A 21,462-nucleotide genomic window follows, 5' to 3' on the forward strand; every position below is an offset into this window, starting at 1 on the left:
TTGGGCCAAATGATCAAATTAAAATGGTGGGCGTAGGCGCTGTCGGACAGAGGCCACATCAATCGGCACAATAAAAAAATAATATTTTCTGCATAATGTCCCCTTTAAAATCCCTCCAGTAGATTAGCACCTAATCCACTTTTTAATTGATTTTAGATTTTATTTTTTCTTTATATTTTCTTTCGTAGTATTTCTTTATAAAGGTTTTATAAAGCGCATCCCCCGCTAATGTAAATGTGAAACTCCGCCTACCTGTCCCCCAAGCTGGGCCGCAGGCAGCACACAATGGGGCCCCCCAGCCCCTCCCTCATAGCCCCCCAGCCCCTCCCTCACAGCCCCCCAGCCCACCCCTCATAGCCCCCCCAGCCCCTCCCTCACAGCCCCCCAGCCCCTCCCTCACAGCCCCCCAGCCCCACCCTCACAGCCCCCCAGCCCCTCCCTCACAGCCCCCCAGCCCCACCCTCACAGCCCCCCAGCCCCTCCCTCACAGCCCCCCAGCCCCTCCCTCACAGCTCCCCAGCCCCTCCCTCACAGCCCCACAGCCCCTCCCTCACAGCCCCCCAGCCCCTCCCTCATAGCCCCCCCCCTCACAGCCCCCCAGCCCCTCCCTCATAGCCCCCCAGCCCCTCCCTCACAGCCCCCCACTCCCTCACAGCCCCCCAGCCCCTCCCTCACAGCCCCCAGCCCCTCCCTCATAGCCCCCCAGCCCCCCCTCACAGCCCCCCAGCCCCTCCCTCACAGCCCCCCACTCCCTCCCTCACAGCCCCCAGCCCCTCCCTCATAGCCCCCCAGCCCTCCCTCACAGCCCCCCACTCCCTCCCTCACAGCCCCCAGCCCCTCCCTCACAGCCCCCCAGCCCCTCCCTCACAGCCCCCCACTCCCTCCCTCAAAGCCCCCCAGCCCCCCCCTCACAGCCCCCCAGCCCCTCCCTCACAGCCCCCCCCTCACAGCCCCCCACTCCCTCCCTCACAGCCCCCCAGCCCCCCCTCACAGCCCCCCACTCCCTCCCTCACAGCCTCCCAGCCCCCCCCTCACAGCCCCCCAGCCCCTCCCTCATAGCCCCCCAGCCCCCCCCTCACAGCCCCCCCCTCACAGCCCCCCAGCCCCCCCCTCACAGCCCCCCAGCAGTACTAGCCACTAGGCCTCATATATCAGCCAGAAATCTCCACATTTTGTCTCCTGAACAGAACAATAATGTGTAAGATATAAATCATGACAAAAGACAATAATAAGAATGTAGAATGAACATGGGGGTCTATATGGCAGTTTCTTTGTCTCGGCGCTCTGTCAATTTCCTGTTTCAAAATGTCTGCAGCTTTATTAGCAACCGTGCGACTGAAAAAAGCGACTAAACTCTGCCCACCGGTAAAATGGCGGCCGCAACCGTGAGCTGCTGTGACGTTAATAACAATGGTTCTTTTATTCGGCCCCTGTACATAGGCACGACCCCCACCGGCTCCAATTACCCGCCCTACGGGGAGACTGGCATTAGTGTATGTTGGTAAACTGGGCACCAACCTAATGGCCGCCGCTTTATTGCTAACAATGCACAACTAACAAACGGGCAAATTCTGCCCACTAGCAAGATGGCGCTACCCAACCTTACCAATGACATGTCTGAAGTAAAAACGGACATTTTATTGGGCCCCAGTGTGTGGGTTGCACCCTAACTGTCCTGCGTCATCGGGAGCGGACTGACTGCTAACCCCGGAGGCGGGGCTTGGTCGTTTCTGCGCCTCCCCCCATTCACAGACCGGATAGAGCCGAGATTTGAGGGGACACAGTAAGGAACGGGCCGGCTGGGGATTGTACCCTGTGTCTCTGTAACTCCCTCCCCTGTGTCCCTGGCATTCCCCTCCCCTGCACTCACATCTCCAGCCTGGGCTACTGGGTAAGTGCTTTTCCCTCCTCCTCCTCCTCCTCCTCCTCCTCCTCCTCCTCCCTGCACTGTCTGTGGGACTGGGGGTTAATCCCGCTGCAGGGGCTGATAGAGAGGGGCGGCTGTGGGACTGGGGGTTAATCCCGCTGCAGGGGCTGATAGAGAGGGGCGGCTGTGGGACTGGGGGTTAATCCCGCTGCAGGGGCCGATAGAGAGGGGCGGCTGTGGGACTGGGGGTTAATCCCGCTGCAGGGGCCGATAGAGAGGGGCGGCTGTGGGACTGGGGGTTAATCCCGCTGCAGGGGCCGATAGAGAGGGGCGGCTGTGGGACTGGGGGTTAATCCCGCTGCAGGGGCCGATAGAGAGGGGCGGCTGTGGGACTGGGGGTTAATCCCGCTGCAGGGGCCGATAGAGAGGGGCGGCTGTGGGACTGGGGGTTAATCCCGCTGCAGGGGCCGATAGAGAGGGGCGGCTGTGGGACTGGGGGTTAATCCCGCTGCAGGGGCCGATAGAGAGGGGCGGCTGTGGGACTGGGGGTTAATCCCGCTGCAGGGGCCGATAGAGAGGGGCGGCTGTGGGACTGGGGGTTAATCCCGCTGCAGGGGCCGATAGAGAGGGGCGGCTGTGGGACTGGGGGTTAATCCCGCTGCAGGGGCCGATAGAGAGGGGCGGCTGTGGGACTGGGGGTTAATCCCGCTGCAGGGGCCGATAGAGAGGGGCGGCTGTGGGACTGGGGGTTAATCCCGCTGCAGGGGCCGATAGAGAGGGGCGGCTGTGGGACTGGGGGTTAATCCCGCTGCAGGGGCTGATAGAGAGGGGCGGCTGTGGGACTGGGGGTTAATCCCGCTGCAGGGGCTGATAGAGAGGGGCGGCTGTGGGACTGGGGGTTAATCCCGCTGCAGGGGCCGATAGAGAGGGGCGGCTGTGGGACTGGGGGTTAATCCCGCTGCAGGGGCTGATAGAGAGGGGAGGCTGTGGGACTGGGGGTTAATCCCGCTGCAGGGGCTGATAGAGAGGGGCGGCTGTGGGACTGGGGGTTAATCCCGCTGCAGGGGCTGATAGAGAGGGGCGGCTGTGGGACTGGGGGTTAATCCCGCTGCAGGGGCCGATAGAGAGGGGCGGCTGTGGGACTGGGGGTTAATCCCGCTGCAGGGGCTGATAGAGAGGGGCGGCTGTGGGACTGGGGGTTAATCCCGCTGCAGGGGCTGATAGAGAGGGGCGGCTGTGGGACTGGGGGTTAATTCCGCTGCAGGGGCCGATAAAGAGGGGCGGCTGTGGGACTGGGGGTTAATCCCGCTGCAGGGGCTGATAGAGAGGGGCGGCTGTGGGACTGGGGGTTAATCCCGCTGCAGGGGCTGATAGAGAGGGGCGGCTGTGGGACTGGGGGTTAATCCCGCTGCAGGGGCTGATAGAGAGGGGCGGCTGTGGGACTGGGGGTTAATCCCGCTGCAGGGGCTGATAGAGAGGGGCGGCTGTGGGACTGGGGGTTAATCCCGCTGCAGGGGCTGATAGAGAGGGGCGGCTGTGGGACTGGGGGTTAATCCCGCTGCAGGGGCCGATAGAGAGGGGCGGCTGTGGGACTGGGGGTTAATCCCGTTGCAGGGGCTGATAGAGAGGGGCGGCTGTGGGACTGGGGGTTAATCCCGCTGCAGGGGCTGATAGAGAGGGGCGGCTGTGGGACTGGGGGTTAATCCCGCTGCAGGGGCCGATAGAGAGGGGCGGCTGTGGGACTGGGGGTTAATCCCGCTGCAGGGGCTGATAGAGAGGGGCGGCTGTGGGACTGGGGGTTAATCCCGCTGCAGGGGCTGATAGAGAGGGGCGGCTGTGGGACTGGGGGTTAATCCCGCTGCAGGGCTGATAGAGAGGGGCGGCTGTGGGACTGGGGGTTAATCCCGCTGCAGGGGCTGATAGAGAGGGGCGGCTGTGGGACTGGGGGTTAATCCCGCTGCAGGGGCTGATAGAGAGGGGCGGCTGTGGGACTGGGGTTAATCCCGCTGCAGGGGCTGATAGAGAGGGGCGGCTGTGGGACTGGGGGTTAATCCCGCTGCAGGGGCCGATAGAGAGGGGCGGCTGTGGGACTGGGGGTTAATCCCGCTGCAGGGGCTGATAGAGAGGGGCGGCTGTGGGACTGGGGGTTAATCCCGCTGCAGGGGCTGATAGAGAGAGGCGGCTGTGGGACTGGGGGTTAATCCCGCTGCAGGGGCTGATAGAGAGGGGCGGCTGTGGGACTGGGGGTTAATCCCGCTGCAGGGGCTGATAGAGAGGGGCGGCTGTGGGACTGGGGGTTAATCCCGCTGCAGGGCTGATAGAGAGGGGCGGCTGTGGGACTGGGGGTTAATCCCGCTGCAGGGGCTGATAGAGAGGGGCGGCTGTGGGACTGGGGGTTAATCCCGCTGCAGGGGCTGATAGAGAGGGGCGGCTGTGGGACTGGGGGTTAATCCCGCTGCAGGGGCTGATAGAGAGAGGCGGCTGTGGGACTGGGGGTTAATCCCGCTGCAGGGGCTGATAGAGAGGGGCGGCTGTGGGACTGGGGGTTAATCCCGCTGCAGGGGCTGATAGAGAGGGGCGGCTGTGGGACTGGGGGTTAATCCCGCTGCAGGGGCTGATAGAGAGGGGCGGCTGTGGGACTGGGGGTTAATCCCCGGTTTCTCTAAAGATCGTCAACTACAAATCAGGAGAGCAGGGGGCGGGGCTTGGGGAACTATTGCAAATCATATTATCACATTCAAAATCATGAAAAGGCTGCATATTTTAATTGATATTTATTGCAAAGTTGCTTGAAATTAGTTTTACTTCAAAAAGGTTAAGTTGTGTTTGGATTGAGTTGGTGCTGAAGCCAAAACTGTGGGCCCTGGGCACCTGCGAGCGAGAGCTCCTCCCTCTTTTCATTTGTTTGTGCTGGTTGTGCAGTGATTGTACCTTTTGTGCTTTAAAGCAGCCGATCAGCAGAACAATGGGAAGGGAGCAAGATAGCAGCTCCCAGTAGGTATCAGAATAGCACTCAATAGTAAGAAATCCAAGTCCGGCTTGGGACTCCTCCAGTTACATGGGAGTAGGAGAAACAATAGGTTAGCTGAAAGCAGTTCTAATGGGTAGCGCTGGCTGAAAGCTCAGACTCAGGCACAAGGCACTGAGATGGCGCCTACACACCAATATTACAGCTACAAATACATTTGTTGGTTCAAGAATAAAAGGTTAAATGTAGTCCATTCATACAGTTTAATGTGTATTTATTTCTCTAAGTGTTTGACTTATGAGTAAGTGCCCTCTTGCTGTTTCCCACAGACAGGACATTTCTGATGGATCTCAGGCAGTGAGTGTGGGGCCCTCCTATCTGCGCACAGGCCCCGCCCATTCCCAACATGGCAACACGTGTGTCACGTAAGTAGATGTCTATCTGGGTAGCAAATGGCGTCTTGTGACTCTGCCCCCCAAACTACCTCTTTGATTCCCCTGATTGGATAAACCCCTCCCTGTACAACATGTATTTATTGCACTAATATCAGAGGGGGGGCCCAAGCGCAGCCCCACAGGCAGCTTTATATGGTGGGTTTCTGTTCCTTGCTGTCAGGTTGTTCAGACACCGACTCGCTGAGACTGGAGGTGAAATCGGAAAACGAAGAATCGGACACAGAGGATCCGGTGCAGTCGGACAGTGAGGATGATCAGTCACCAGTAAAAAATGAAGGGGATTCGGCCCCTGAGGCCGGTGAGTAATATTCTGTATTAATGAGGGAGAGCGCAGGGGTAAGCCCCACCCACCCACAAAGGGTACAAACCCCCAGCAATTCCCAGCAGGGTGGGTAGGTGCCAGTTGGAGGTTATTGCTGTGGGGGCAGAGGGGGATGATGGGGGCAGTATTTGTGGGCAGGGCTTGGGCTGGGGCAGAGGGGGATGATGGGGCAGAATTTGTGGGGGGGGTAGGGCAGAGGGGGGATGATGGCGCAGTATTTGTGGGCGGGGCTTGGGCAGAGGGGGATGATGGTGGCAGTATTTGTGGGCGGGGCTTGGGCTGGGGCAGAGGGGGATGATGGGGGCAGTATTTGTGGGTGGGGCTTGGGCTGGGGCAGAGGGGGATGATGGGGGCAGTATTTGTGGGTGGGGCTTGGGCTGGGGCAGAGGGGGATGATGGGGGCAGTATTTGTGGGTGGGGCTTGGGCTGGGGCAGAGGGGGATGATGGGGGCAGTATTTGTGGGTGGGGCTTGGGCTGGGGCAGAGGGGGATGATGGGGCAGTATTTGTGGGTGGGGCTTGGGCTGGGGCAGAGGGGGATGATGGGGGCAGTATTTGTGGGTGGGGCTTGGGCTGGGGCAGAGGGGGATGATGGGGGCAGTATTTGTGGGTGGGGCTTGGGCTGGGGCAGAGGGGGATGATGGGGGCAGTATTTGTGGGTGGGGTTTGGGCTGGGGCAGAGGGGGATGATGGGGGCAGTATTTGTGGGTGGGGCTTGGGCTGGGGCAGAGGGGGATGATGGGGGCAGTATTTGTGGGTGGGGCTTGGGCTGGGGCAGAGGGGGATGATGGGGGCAGTATTTGTGGGTGGGGCTTGGGCTGGGGCAGAGGGGGATGATGGGGGCAGTATTTGTGGGCGGGGCTTGGGCTGGGGCAGCTGTGCCTGAGGCACAAGGCACTTCCTTACTCCCAGCTTTACACGGCCCTGTCTCTCCCTTACTCCCAGCTTTACACGGCCCTGTCTCTCCCTTACTCCCAGCTTTACACGGCCCTGTCTCTCCCTTACTCCCAGCTTTACACGGCCCTGTCTCTCCCTTACTCCCAGCTTTACACGGCCCTGTCTCTCCCTTACTCCCAGCTTTACATGGCCCTGTCTCTCCCTTACTCCCAGCTTTACACGGCCCTGTCTCTCCCTTACTCCCAGCTTTACGCGGCCCTGTCTCTCCCTTACTCCCAGCTTTACACGGCCCTGTCTCTCCTTTACTCCCAGCTTTACACGGCCCTGTCTCTCCCTTACTCCCAGCTTTACACGGCCCTGTCTCTCCCTTACTCCCAGCTTTACACGGCCCTGTCTCTCCTTTACTCCCAGCTTTACACGGCCCTGTCTCTCCCTTACTCCCAGCTTTACACGGCCCTGTCTCTCCTTTACTCCCAGCTTTACACGGCCCTGTCTCTCCTTTACTCCCAGCTTTACACGGCCCTGTCTCTCCCTTACTCCCAGCTTTACACGGCCCTGTCTCTCCCTTACTCCCAGCTTTACACGGCCCTGTCTCTCCCTTACTCCCAGCTTTACACGGCCCTGTCTCTCCTTTACTCCCAGCTTTACACGGCCCTGTCTCTCCCTTACTCCCAGCTTTACACGGCCCTGTCTCTCCCTTACTCCCAGCTTTACACGGCCCTGTCTCTCCCTTACTCCCAGCTTTACACGGCCCTGTCTCTCCCTTACTCCCAGCTTTACACGGCCCTGTCTCTCCCTTACTCCCAGCTTACACGGCCCTGTCTCTCCCTTACTCCCAGCTTTACACGGCCCTGTCTCTCCTTTACTCCCAGCTTTACACGGCCCTGTCTCTCCTTTACTCCCAGCTTTACACGGCCCTGTCTCTCCTTTACTCCCAGCTTTACACGGCCCTGTCTCTCCCTTACTCCCAGCTTTACACGGCCCTGTCTCTCCCTTACTCCCAGCTTTACACGGCCCTGTCTCTCCCTTACTCCCAGCTTTACACGGCCCTGTCTCTCCCTTACTCCCAGCTTTACACGGCCCTGTCTCTCCCTTACTCCCAGCTTTACACGGCCCTGTCTCTCCCTTACTCCCGGCTCCCCGGCTTTACACGGCCCTGTCTCTCCCTTACTGGCAGCTTTACACGGCCCTGTCTCTCCCTTACTGGCAGCTTTACACGGCCCTGTCTCTCCCTTACTGGCAGCTTTACATGGCCCTGTCTCTCCCTTACTCCCAGCTTTACACGGCCCTGTCTCTCCCTTACTCCCAGCTTTACACAGCCCTGTCTCTCCCTTACTCCCAGCTTTACACGGCCCTGTCTCTCCCTTACTCCCAGCTTTACACGGCCCTGTCTCTCCCTTACTCCCAGCTTTACACGGCCCTGTCTCTCCCTTACTCCCAGCTTTACACGCTGTACCTGTTCCTTATCTGCAGATCAAACTGAGGAGGAGCCAGAGATTCTGAAGATAAAAATAAAGGAAGAAGAACCCGACTATGAATATGATTCAAACCCGATGGAAAGCTCGACGGGGGCATTTAATGACTGGGGTAAGCTCAATCCCTCTCGTTGGGCGGGGCTTCTGGGTATTTCTATGTTGCACCGAATCCACTATTTTCAGAGTTGGGCGAATTCCCGAACTGAATCCAAATCCTAATTTACATATATCAGTTAGGATACAGAAGGGTTAAAGAGTGTGCACGGTGAGAAAGTTGTAACTTCCGTGTTTGTGACACAGGGGCCCTCGAACTTTTTAAACAGGGGGCCAGTTCATGGTCCCTCAGACTGTTGGGCGGCCGGACTATACAGTAGTTAGCCCTCAAACTACAGCCCCCCCCCCCTGCTGTGTCATTGCCCCTGGCTACTACCTGGCAGATGCTGAGACAGACAGCTAGTAGCCAGGGGTGAGGACCTTGGGGGGCCGTATCTGGCCTGTGGGCCGTAGTTTAAGGACCCCTGATGTCACAAAAAGTCACGTGATTTTAAGGGTTCGGATTCGCTTCGGCTGATGCCAAATCCTGCTGAAAAGGCCGAATCCCTAATGTTTATGGCTCTTTCCTTGGCCGCTAGATACCTGCTGGAATGGCGACGAGACCTGGGAGCCCGACACCGCTCGGCATTGGGCGAGGCGCCGCGGCTCCCACGTGGCAGAATCCAGCGACTTCTCCAGCTCCCAGGACCCCGCCACGGAGCCACTACACGGCGGCGAAGGGTTAACGGAGCAGCGAGCGGCCGAGGATCCCGCAGCGAGCAGCAAATCGTCGGGTTTTATCTGCGATAAGTGCGGGAAGTGTTTCTCTACTAAGCGCTACCTTCACTTGCACGACAGTCTGCACACAGGAGAGAACCCCTTCAAGTGCACCGAGTGCGGCAAGTGTTTCTCCTGTAAGAATAGCCTCCTCATACACAATAGGATCCACACTGGGGAGAAACCATTCTCCTGCTCCGAGTGCGGCAAGAGCTTCTCCCGTAAGAGTTACCTGCGCATCCACCATAGAATTCACACCGGGGAGAACCCCTTCACCTGCACCGAGTGTGGCAAAAGCTTCACCAACAACACCAGCCTGCACGCCCACCTCCGAATCCACACAGGGGTGAAACCATTCACCTGCACCGAATGCGGCAAGTTATTCTCCGACCTGAGCACCCTCCGCCGGCACGAGAATATTCACAAGGCGGAAAAGCCTTTCTCTTGCTCCGAGTGTGGGAAGTGCTTCACGTTGAAGGACACCCTGCGTAGGCACGAGAAAATACACACGGGGGAGAACCCATTCACCTGCACCGAGTGTGGCAAAAGCTTCCGCCAAAAGAGCCACCTGCGCAGGCATCAGACCACCCACACGGGGGCCAAACCCTTCACGTGTAACGAGTGCGGCAAGTGTTTCACCGTGAAGGATACGCTGCACCGACACCAGAAAATCCACATGAGAGAAACCTTTCACATGTACCGGATGTGGGAAACGTTTCTGTCCTAAGCGCAGCCCCTTCATCAGAATATAGAGTGTAGGGAACGCGGGCGAGAGGGTCACGGAGGAGAGAAACCTTTTATATGTGAGGTTTCGCCCAAACCGCCAACCAAAAAAATGGCGGATTTTTAGAAGGTTTTTAGATTGTAGGACAAAGGGTCTCGATGAACCTGTTACAGGGCAAGTATTTATTGTGTGTAGGTGCCGGTAACTACCAAGTAGAACCGTCGCGGGGGCATAGGGGACACGCCCCCCCGCCATAGGCTGATATCAAGTAGAGCTGATTGGGAATGGCGCGTCGGGCCCGAGGGGTTATTCACCTTTAGATAAACTTTTAGTATGATGTAGAAAATGCCATTACGAGGCCATTTGCAATTGGTCTTCATTTTCTATTATTTGAGGTTTTTGAACTATTTTGGAATTTTGGCAGCTATTTGGTTGCTAGGGTCCATTTCACCTAGCAACCAGGCAGAGATTTGAACAGGGGACAAGAATAGAAATGGAGGAGGGCCTAAATAGACAAATAAGTAATAAAAAGTAACAATAAAACCATAGCCCCACGGAGCAATAGTTATGGCTGCCGGGGTCAGTGACCCCCCCCCCCCAGTTTGAAAGCTGGAGAGAGATTCAAAACTATTACAAATAAAGACCAATTGAAAAGTTGCTAAGAATAGGCCATTCTATGACATATTAAAGTTAATCTAAAGGTGAACCTGCGCCAAAACCCTTTCAGCCGCTGTCCCTCAGCAAACTGGCAGAAATAGCGCCACCCCTGAGCATGATGGGATAGTAATGGAGGAACGGCCTTTTATCATGGTAGTTACCTGTGAGTATGAATGTACCATTATGCTTTTTAACGTAATTCTTATTTCACTTACAAGTTGATTCAATGGCTGCAAAGGGGAAATAAATCTCCCCCCCCGGGACACCGACATGGACTAATCCTTGGATCAACGCCCGACAATATGTATTAATGGCCGTAACGCTGTATGATTTATATGATAACCCCGCCCATTTCCCTACGCTAGTGACTGCGCTACTGCTCCTCGGGGGCGGGGATTCGCTCACCGTCCCCCCTCCCTGCTCCTTTCTTCCGCCCCAAACCGCCACTTAGGAGATGCTTTAAGCCAATAGGGCATTTTTGGGTTGGGAGATTCTGATTGGACGCCTTCCAAGCTGTGTGCAAAACACGGATGCCCAGCGCTTGTTCTGTTACAGGATCCAATAAGAACGCAACGTGGCGCATTTATCAAGATCTGCACCCATTGGGGAAAGACTTTGCACCCCCCTTTGTGGGAACATATCCCTTTAAGCATGAAATACCCGGCCTGGCTGTGTATAAACCAGTCTGTAACCTGCATTAACCCTATGTTCTGTGTGAGTTGTCGCCCCATTGAGCCCAGCGTAGTGGGCGGGGCCTCCCTAGTGTTTCACGGCACAGTTATTATTTATTACGCCTGTCTGGCAGTGTAACTCCTCCCCTCGGTGCCTATAGGTTGCATGCAGATCCCCCGAGTGGTGTAACCCTGTATTTATCTACGTGCCACGCCCACTCTAGAAACCCCCCCTCCCCCGCACATACGAAAGTGGATGAGGCCAGTGGTGCTTATAAATGTGGGGACACGTTCCTCCCTTGTAACCATGTTTGGTACTGACCCGCCTGTAAATAAACTGCTGCGGTATTTGTGATCCGGGTTCTGCGTCGTTATTTATTCTAAATCACCGTTAAAGGAAACCCCTAACCCTGTAGGCAATTATGAATAATACCCGGTGCTGGTTTCCCTTTGGGCTAAACATTAACCCTATCTGTAACAATGGCCCCTTTATTGGAGCTCCCTATAGATCCTCTCAGGTCCCTGTCTGGGTTTCACATGAGGGGTGGGCGTGTCCTAACGCTCCCTGCCAGAAGCACAGTAGGAGGGGGAGAGGCAATCACAGCCCTGCACTCACACGAGCACAGACACGCTTCAGTTCCCTATCAGGTCAGCCTAGCTGCTGATTGGTTCCAATCCTACAGTGCCGCCGCCCCCCTGCACAGCCTGGGAAAGGAGGCAGCAGGAAGTGGAAGAGATGGGTGGGGCTAGTGGGGTTTTGGGGGAATTTCTCAATAAATCAGCCCAAAAAACTACTTTTTAAAGCCCATTCCTTCTATATTTAGATGACTATTGTTTTTCACCCAATGTCCCCTATAAGCACGACAGGACTGCTGTTTGTTACCAGAGAAGAAGAGGAGAGTTGGGGTCTTGCTTAAAGACCACCCCCCATAACCTGCTTAGGGGTTCCACATAATGGCTTTTCCCATAATTGCATTCACTGTACCCAGGGTCGGACTGGGGCTTGTAGGGGCTGCCACCCCAGGGACCCTGACCCCTAAGATGCCCCCACTGGTCGTTTCACCCGAACCCCCCCCCTCCAGGGGCCCCGGCCACCCCCCTACATCCTCCCAGGGGAAGCGCCAACAGGGATCGGGCCGCTGAGGCCCAATGGGTTTTTCCCCGGCGGCCCAGTTTAGCCCTGACTGTACCCCAGTGGGGTTGTTTGGCCCCAGTACAGGTCCATGCAGCTCAGTTCCCATCAGGCACAAGTTTCTATGGTTTATTATTACCGGTAATAAAGGAAATCCTGCAGAATAGAATTATTAACTTAAAATGGATAAAAGAAACACCTACGCCCTGAGCCCCCCATCCTGCTAGCGCTGGGCTGACAGTGCCGGGGGGGGCGGTTACTCAGCTATAAATCCCCTCACTCTCAGCAAATAGCACTCACCAGGAGTTACAATTGTGCCTTTTGCCTCAGAGTCTCTAATAAACCAGCGCACAGATACCCTGTATACCCTATATACCCCATTAGCACTATATACCCTGTATATCCTATATACTCTCTATATCCTGTATACCCTGTATAACCTATATACCCCATTAGCACTATATACCCTGTATACCCTATATACCCCATTAGCACTATATACCCTGTATACCCTATATACCCCATTAGCACTATATACCCTGTATACCCTATATACCCCATTAGCACTGTATACCCTGTATATCCTATATACCCCATTAGCACTATATACCCTGTATACCCCATTAGCACTATATACCCTGTATATCCTATATACCCCATTAGCATTATATACTCTATATACCCCATTAGCACTATATATCCTGTATACTCTATATACCCTGTATACCCTTATTCCCCATTAGCATTATATACTCTATATACCCCATTAGCACTATATATCCTGTATACTCTATATACCCTGTATACCCTTTATACCCCATTAGCACTATATATCCTGTATACCCTATATACCCCATTAGCACTATATACCCTGTATACCCTATATACCCCATTAGCACTATATACCCTGTATACCCTATATACCCCATTAGCACTATATACCCTGTATACCCTATATACCCCATTAGCACTATATACCCTGTATACCCTATATACCCCATTAGCACTATATACCCTGTATACCCTATATACCCCATTAGCACTATATACCCTGTATACCCTATATACCCCATTAGCACTATATACCCTGTATACTCTATATATCCCATTAGCACTATATACTCTATATACCCCATTAGCACTATATACCCTATATACCCTGTATATCCGCCTTACTGGGGGTATAAGAACCCTAGCCCCAAACATGAATAAGAAATAACGTTCATTACACAGAACTGTTTGTATTATGTTTTCACTAAGGGCGGGAACTTAGCGTCCGGCCTCTTCGGCTCCACCAATCACCGCGCAGTAAGGCTGCTCATAGCAACTCGGTAATTCCGCCCACCTACAAAATGGCGGCGCTCCTTCTATGGAGTGACATCGCTGCCGTCAAACCAACTATTTTATTGGTCTGTCTCTCGGAGTGGGCTGAGCGTAATCTCTGCTCTTTCAGGAGGGACCCACTACTGTCACCAGGGGCGGAGCTGGAAGATGTTACTGCCCCCCAAAATATTCCTCCCGGATAGAACCGATATGTGAGGGGGATTTACTGAGGGACAGGCTGGGATTGTGTTTGTAACTCCCCCCCCCTGTGTCCCTGGCATTCCCCTCCCCTGCACTCACATCCCCAGCCTGGGCTACTGGGTAAGTGCTTTTCCCTCCTCCTCCTCCTCCTCCTCCTCCTCCTCCTCCTCCCTGCACTGTCTGTGGGACTGGGGGTTAATCCCGCTGCAGGGGCTGATAGAGAGGGGCGGCTGTGGGACTGGGGGTTAATCCCGCTGCAGGGGCTGATAGAGAGGGGCGGCTGTGGGACTGGGGGTTAATCCCGCTGCAGGGGCTGATAGAGAGGGGCGGCTGTGGGACTGGGGGTTAATCCCGCTGCAGGGGCCGATAGAGAGGGGCGGCTGTGGGACTGGGGTTTAATCCCGCTGCAGGGGCTGATAGAGAGGGGCGGCTGTGGGACTGGGGGTTAATCCCGCTGCAGGGGCTGATAGAGAGGGGCGGCTGTGGGACTGGGGGTTAATCCCGCTGCAGGGGCCGATAGAGAGGGGCGGCTGTGGGACTGGGGGTTAATCCCGCTGCAGGGGCTGATAGAGAGGGGCGGCTGTGGGACTGGGGGTTAATCCCGCTGCAGGGGCTGATAGAGAGGGGGCGGGGCTGGGTCCGGGGAGCTGGGTGGGTTAATCCCGCTGCAGGGGCCGATAGAGAGGGGCGGCTGTGGGACTGGGGTTAATCCCGCTGCCAGGGGCTGATAGAGAGGGGCGGCTGTGGGACTGGGGGTTAATCCGCTGCAGGGGCTGATAGAGAGGGGGCGGCTGTGGGACTGGGGGTTAATCCCGCTGCAGGGGCTGATAGAGAGGGGCGGCTGTGGGACTGGGGGTTAATCCCGCTGCAGGGGCTGATAGAGAGGGGCGGCTGTGGACTGGGGGTTAATCCCGCTGCAGGGGCCGATAGAGAGGGGCGGCTGTGGGACTGGGGGTTAATCCGCTGCAGGGGCTGATAGAGAGGGGCGGCTGGTGGGACTGGGGGTTAATCCCGCTGCAGGGGCCGATAGAGAGGGGCGGCTGTGGGACTGGGGGTTAATCCCGCTGCAGGGGCTGATAGAGAGGGGAGGCTGTGGGACTGGGGGTTAATCCCGCTGCAGGGGCCGATAGAGAGGGGCGGCTGTGGGACTGGGGGTTAATCCCGCTGCAGGGGGCTGATAGAGAGGGGCGGCTGTGGGACTGGGGGTTAATCCCGCCGCAGGGGCCGATAGAGTGGGGGGGCTGTGGGACTGGGGGTTAATCCCGCTGCAGGGGCTGATAGAGAGGGGTGGCTGTGGGACTGGGGGTTAATCCCGCTGCAGGGGCTGATAGAGAGGGGCGGCTGTGGGACTGGGGGTTAATCCCGCTGCAGGGGCTGATAGAGAGGGGCGGCTGTGGGACTGGGGGTTAATCCCGCCGCAGGGGCCGATAGAGTGGGGGGGCTGTGGGACTGGGGGTTAATCCCGCTGCAGGGGCTGATAGAGAGGGGTGGCTGTGGGACTGGGGGTTAATCCCGCTGCAGGGGCTGATAGAGAGGGGCGGCTGTGGGACTGGGGGTTAATCCCGCTGCAGGGGCTGATAGAGAGGGGCAGTTTACTGATTGGATAAACCCCTCCCTGTACAACATGTATTTATTGCACAAATATCAGAGGGGGGGCCCAAGCGCAGCCCCACAGGCAGCTTTATATGGTGGGTTTCTGTTCCTTGCTGTCAGGTTCTCCAGAGATGGAACCAAGGAGGTTAGAGGGGAAATGGGAGAATGAAGAGCCGGACACTGAGGAGCCTCTGCCCACAATAAAGAGGGAAATGGATCCCGTTCCTGGGGCCGGTGAGTAACGTTTTATATTTTTTTAAATAACACCAACATATATACATGGCAGTTACACGGCCCTGTCTCTCCCTTACTGGCAGCTTCCCCATTGGCTGAATCAGAAATATTACAGATAAAGATAAAGGAGGAGGAACCGGACTCAGAACATGATGGGAGCCCAGCAGGAAGATCTGCACTTACATTTACTCGCTGGGGTAAGGAGTCAGTAAGGAGTCAGTAAGGAGTTTGTGTTGTACCTGAATGGAGAGCAGAGTTATTAAGTAGAAAGAGGGGAGGGGCTTATGTGGGGGAAGAGTGGTTGGAGAAAGAGACATTGGTTGCTGTAATAATAAAATTGTTGCCCTGCTTTGGAGCTGTGTTTGCCCCCCAGCTGGGTACCTGCCTGGGGGGGGCTAATGGTTGTTCCCCAGAAGCACAGCAGGGTGTAGGTAGCCAATCACAGCTCTCCCTTCCCACAGAATGCTTCAGTTCCCTGTCAGGTCTTCCCACTGTGCCGGCCATCTTGGTGCCCAAGGCAATACTACTGGCCCCTCCCCTCAATACTATTGGCCCCTCCCCTCACTCACCTGCAACAAGACCCCTTTGTCAATCCACAGCCCCAGTGTGTGGCAAATAGGGGCAGCTGCCCTTTGCCCTGAGCTGATTCCGGAATCTCTATATCGATATGGGGGACCCCACGCTGATTGCCCCGGGTCCCCCCATTCATGGTTTGGGGATCATATAACAATATGTGTCTTTCTTTTGCCAGACAATTGCTGGAGTGATGAGGAGAACTGGGACAACTACAGGCCACAGTTAAACCAACACCGCTCTGATGCCCCCGGGTCCCTTGATACCCCCGGTACTCTGGGTACAGACAAGGGCACTGGGGTATTAATGGGCAGTGAAGAGCAAAGCTGCGAATCGGCCCCAGGGCACGAGGACGGCCCGGCCGGCACAGAACCATCGGGCTTTATCTGCAGTAAGTGTGGGAATAGTTTCTCGGAGCACCGGGAGCTGCACACCCACCTCTATGCCTGCGCCGGGAGGAAGATGGGGGGCAGGGACCCCCGAGTCAGCGCAGAGGGGCAAAACTTCCATAAAAACGGCAGAATCCTTTCCAGAGAGAAACCCTTCAAGTGCACAGAGTGCGGGAAATGCTTCTCCTTTAGGAACAGCCTTCAGCTCCATCACAGGATTCACACCGGGGAGAAACCATTCACCTGCGCGGAATGTGGGAAAAGCTTTTCCCGAAAGAGCAGCCTGCAGTTACACTGCCGCATTCACACGGGGGACAACCCCTACGTGTGCACAGAGTGCGGGAAGCGCTTTTCCAGCAACAGCAGCCTCCACGCTCACCTGAGGACTCACACGGGGGTGAAACCATTCGCCTGCGCCGAGTGTGGGAGATTCTTTTCCGACCTGAGCACGTTACGTAGGCACCAGAACACGCACAAAGCAGAGAAACCATTCGTATGCACGGAATGTGGGAAGGGCTTCACCCTAAAGGACACCCTGCGCCGGCACCAGCGGATTCACACGGGGGAGAAACCATTCACCTGTACGGAATGTGGCAAAAGTTATTATCAAAGCAGCAACCTCCAAAAGCACCAGGCGATTCATACTGGGGTGAAACCATTTAGGTGCACAGAGTGTGGGAGGAGCTTCACCTTCAATGACAGCCTCCGCAACCACCAGAGGATCCACACAGGGGAGAAACCATTCGTGTGCTCAGAGTGCGGGAAGATGTTCTCCCTAAAGAGCACCCTCCACAAGCACCAGATTGTGCACACCGGGGAGAAACCATTCACCTGCGCAGAGTGTGGGAGGAGCTTCTCGTTAAACAGCAGCTTTCACTACCACAAGAAAACGCACAAGAGGGATAAACAAAGGAAGACAAACAAAATGATCAAAATGGGGAAAAAAGGACTTAAAAAAAGGACTTGAATCAATAATTGGACTAAACCATCGATCATCTACAATAAATACATAGTCCTGCGCACACCAAATACCGGTACTTCCTGTTCCTTTATATTCATGGGTTCTCTGTGGGTTGGTGGAGCTTTGGTTCTCTGTAGGAAGAACAATTGCATTGCAGGCCATGGGAAAGAGAGCAGCCCAGGAGCAGGAAGTACAGAGAATCAGAGCTCTGTACCTGAGTAAGTACTGGGGGGAGATTGGATTCACTTACCCAGGGGGAGGTTCCTGCCTGACCATGGGAAAGAGAGCAGCCCAGGAGCAGGAAGTACAGAGAATCAGAGCTCTGTACCTGGGTAAGTACTGGGGGGAGATTGAATTCACTTACCCAGGGGGAGGTTCCTGTCTGACCATGGGAAAGAGAGCAGCCCAGGAGCAGGAAGTACAGAGAATCAGAGCTCTGTACCTGGGTAAGTACTGGGGGGAGATTGGATTCACTTACCCGGGGGGAGGTTCCTGTCTGACCATGGGAAAGAGAGCAGCCTAGGAGCAGGAAGTACAGAGAATCAGAGCTCTGTACCTGGGTAAGTACTGGGGGGAGATTGGATTCACTTACCCAGGGGGAGGTTCCTGCCTGACCATGGGAAAGAGAGCAGCCCAGGAGCAGGAAGTACAGAGAATCAGAGCTCTGTACCTGGGTAAGTACTGGGGGGAGATTGGATTCACTTACCCAGGGGGAGGTTCCTGCCTGACCATGGGAAAGAGAGCAGCCCAGGAGCAGGAAGTACAGAGAATCAGAGCTCTGTACCTGGGTAAGTACTGGGGGGAGATTGGATTCACTTACCCAGGGGGGGGTTCCTGCCTGACCATGGGAAAGAGAGCAGCCCAGGAGCAGGAAGTACAGAGAATCAGAGCTCTGTACCTGGGTAAGTACTGGGGGGAGATTGTATTCACTTACCCAGGGGGGGGTTCCTGTCTGACCATGGGAAAGAGAGCAGCCCAGGAGCAGGAAATGCAGAGTCTGTGTGCGACACAATGTGCCAGCTGTACCCGATAGGCAGACAAAAGAGCAGAGAGAATGAGAACTTTCACAGTCATTTTCTATCGTTGAAGGGTCAGACTTGCCGGATTGTGTGGGCCCCAGGCTTAGTGAGTCTCAGCCAATGACAATTTCCATTAACCTTATTCTCATTTCCACCATAGATTTATATTGCCCCTATTATATTCAGCCATGTTGGCATCTATGTATTGTGATGGTGGGGCCCTCGATATCGATGGGCAATCGATTCAGCAACATCAGGATATATAAGTCACGATATGGTGCAAAAAGCCAAAAGTACCCCCATATAGGGCAACTAAACGATACACTATATATCAGTATGGGCTCACACACACACATCATTTCCAGCACAACGGGATTGAGAAAAAGATTTTTTCTTTATAAAATTGTTTTAAAAACTCAGAGAATCAAGTAGAATTAATACACGTTAAATCAGATTCATATTTTTCCATAAAATGAGAATTACCCCAGCGTTTCAGCAAAACAGCCTCTCGGGGGGGAATCTCCAGGCCCGGAATGTCGGGGTAATTCCCATTCTGTATCCGCAGCTGTGGGTGTAACAGGCCCATGGGGTATAATGGCGCTACCCTGGGGGCTGCAGGGACACTGAGCACTTACTGAGAATCAGTTACAGACCTACAGCCAACAGGTCATTTACAGGAGTATACTTCCACTGATGGATTTACCCCAGCCCCCCCCCCCTTCCACTGATGGATTTACCCCAGCCCCCCCCCCCTTCCACTGATGGATTTGCCCCAGCCCCCCCCCCCTTCTGCTGATGGAATTGCCCCAGTCCCACCCCCCCTTCTGCTAATGGAATTGCCCCAGTCCCACCCCCCCTTCTGCTAATGGAATTGCCCCAGTCCCACCCCACCTTCTGCTGATGGAATTGCCCCAGTCCCCCCCACTTCTGCTGATGGAATTGCCTCAGTCCCACCCCCCCTTCTGCTGATGGAATTGCCTCTGTCCCACCCCCCCTTCTGCTGATGGAATTGCCCCAGTCCCACCCCCCCTTCTGCTAATGGAATTGCCCCAGTCCCACCCCCCCTTCTGCTGATGGAATTGCCTCTGTCCCCCCCCTTCTGCTGATGGAATTGCCCCAGCCCCCCCCCTTCTGCTGATGGAATTGCCTCAGTCCCACCCCCCTTCTGCTGATGGAATTGCCCCAGTCCCCCCCTTCTGCTGATGGAATTGCCTCAGTCCCCCCCCCCCTTCTGCTGATGGAATTGCCCCAGCCCCCCCCCCTTCTGCTGATGGAATTGCCCCAGTCCCCCCCTTCTACTGATGGAATTGCCCCAGTCCCCCCCCCCTTCTGCTGATGGAATTGCCCCAGCCCCCCCCCTTCTGCTAATGGAATTGCCCCAGTCCCCCCCCTTCTGCTAATGGAATTGCCCCAGCCCCCCCCCTTCTGCTGATGGAATTGCCCCAGTCCCCCCCTTCTGCTGATGGAATTGCCTCAGTCCCCCCCCCCTTCTGCTGATGGAATTGCCCCAGCCCCCCCCCTTCTGCTGATGGAATTGCCCCAGTCCCCCCCCCCTTCTGCTGATGGAATTGCCCCAGCCCCCCCCTTCTGCTAATGGAATTGCCCCAGTCCCCCCCCTTCTGCTAATGGAATTGCCCCAGCCCCCCCCCCTTCTGCTGATGGAATTGCCCCAGCCCCCCCCCCCCTTCTGCTGATGGAATTGCCCCAGTCCCCCCCCCCCTTCTGCTGATGGAATTGCCCCAGTCCCCCCCCCCCTTCTGCTGATGGAATTGCCCCAGCCCCCCCCCCTTCTGCTGATGGAATTGCCCCAGCCCCCCCCCCCCCCTTCTGCTGATGGAATTGCCCCAGTCCCCCCCCCCCCCTTCTGCTGATGGAATTGCCCCAGCCCCCCCCCCCCTTCTGCTGATGGAATTGCCCCAGTCCCCCCCCCCTTCTGCTGATGGAATTGCCCCAGCCCCCCCCTTCTGCTGATGGAATTGCCCCAGCCCCCCCCCCTTCTGCTGATGGAATTGCCCCAGCCCCCCCCCCCATACAGAGCCCAGTAGGGGCAGAATATTAATAGTCGCTTATATGAATGTATCTATGGGCACAGAGGTGCCGGTACAGCAGTTGGAGCCGCCATTGCGGGACAGACTGACACAGATATGAGGGAATCGCATTGAGCCCGTCACAGCCCCGCCCCCATTGCCGGGATATAACTAACACTGAGGGAACCTCCCTCTTACTACGCGTTCCCCACTCCGGCCCCTACAGCCCCGCTGTGACTCCCAGTTCCGCGATTCAGATAAAGCTTATTGTGCCCACCAACAACATGGCGGCGCCTACTGAGCGCTTGGGAATGAATGTATCAGTCAATTGGGTGAAACCTCGGCCCGCCCCGCCCCGCCCCTAAACTTGTTGCGTAATCACAGTGGGACGGAGATTCTCCCCGAGAGGCGGGACTGAAATGTGTCAGTGTCTTCCCCTGTGTGTGAGAGGCGAGATGTGAGGGGCCTGAGTGAGGGGCATGCTGGGAACTGTGTCCTGTAACTCCCTCCCCTGTGTCCCTGGCATTGTCCCTCCCCTGCACTCACATCTCCAGCCTGGGCTACTGGGTAAGTGCTTTTCCCTCCTCCTCCTCCTCCTCCTCCCTGCACTGTCTGTGGGACTGGGGGTTAATCCCGCTGCAGGGGCTGATAGAGAGGGGCGGCTGTGGGACTGGGGGTTAATCCCGCTGCAGGGGCTGATAGAGAGGGGCGGCTGTGGGACTGGGGGTTAATCCCGCTGCAGGGGCTGATAGAGAGGGGCGGCTGTGGGACTGGGGGTTAATCCCGCTGCAGGGGCTGATAGAGAGGGGCGGCTGTGGACTGGGGTTATCCCGCTGCAGGGGCTGATAGAGGGGCGGCTGTGGGACTGGGGGTTAATCCCGCTGCAGGGGCTGATAGAGAGGGGCGGCTGTGGGACTGGGGGTTAATCCCGCTGCAGGGGCTGATAGAGAGGGGCGGCTGTGGGACTGGGGGTTAATCCCGCTGCAGGGCTGATAGAGAGGGCGGCTGTGGGACTGGGGGTTAATCCCGCTGCAGGGGCTGATAGAGAGGGGCGGCTGTGGGACTGGGGGTTAATCCCGCTGCAGGGGCCGATAGAGAGGGGCGGCTGTGGGACTGGGGGTTAATCCCGCTGCAGGGGCTGATAGAGAGGGGCGGCTGTGGGACT

At 56.4% G+C, this 21,462-nt stretch overlaps 1 protein-coding gene across 1 annotated transcript in view; it reads left to right on the forward strand.

The window, feature by feature from the left end:
• Positions 1-17,319, forward strand: part of LOC101735118 (zinc finger protein 721-like) — a 28,388-nt gene extending 11,069 nt beyond the window's left edge. The window contains exons 4-10 of the mRNA XM_031903959.1: positions 5,451-5,588; positions 7,982-8,095; positions 8,616-9,517; positions 13,531-13,621; positions 15,215-15,328; positions 15,412-15,525; positions 16,080-17,319. Coding sequence (XP_031759819.1) covers positions 5,451-5,588; positions 7,982-8,095; positions 8,616-9,517; positions 13,531-13,621; positions 15,215-15,328; positions 15,412-15,525; positions 16,080-17,257 — 2,651 coding nt within the window. The 3' untranslated portion in view covers positions 17,258-17,319. The remainder of the gene's footprint in view (positions 1-5,450; positions 5,589-7,981; positions 8,096-8,615; positions 9,518-13,530; positions 13,622-15,214; positions 15,329-15,411; positions 15,526-16,079) is intronic.
• The last annotated feature ends 4,143 nt before the right edge of the window (positions 17,320-21,462 follow it).

The sequence above is a fragment of the Xenopus tropicalis genome, chromosome 6, assembly GCF_000004195.4.
Source record: "Xenopus tropicalis strain Nigerian chromosome 6, UCB_Xtro_10.0, whole genome shotgun sequence".
NCBI lineage: Eukaryota > Metazoa > Chordata > Amphibia > Anura > Pipidae > Xenopus > Xenopus tropicalis.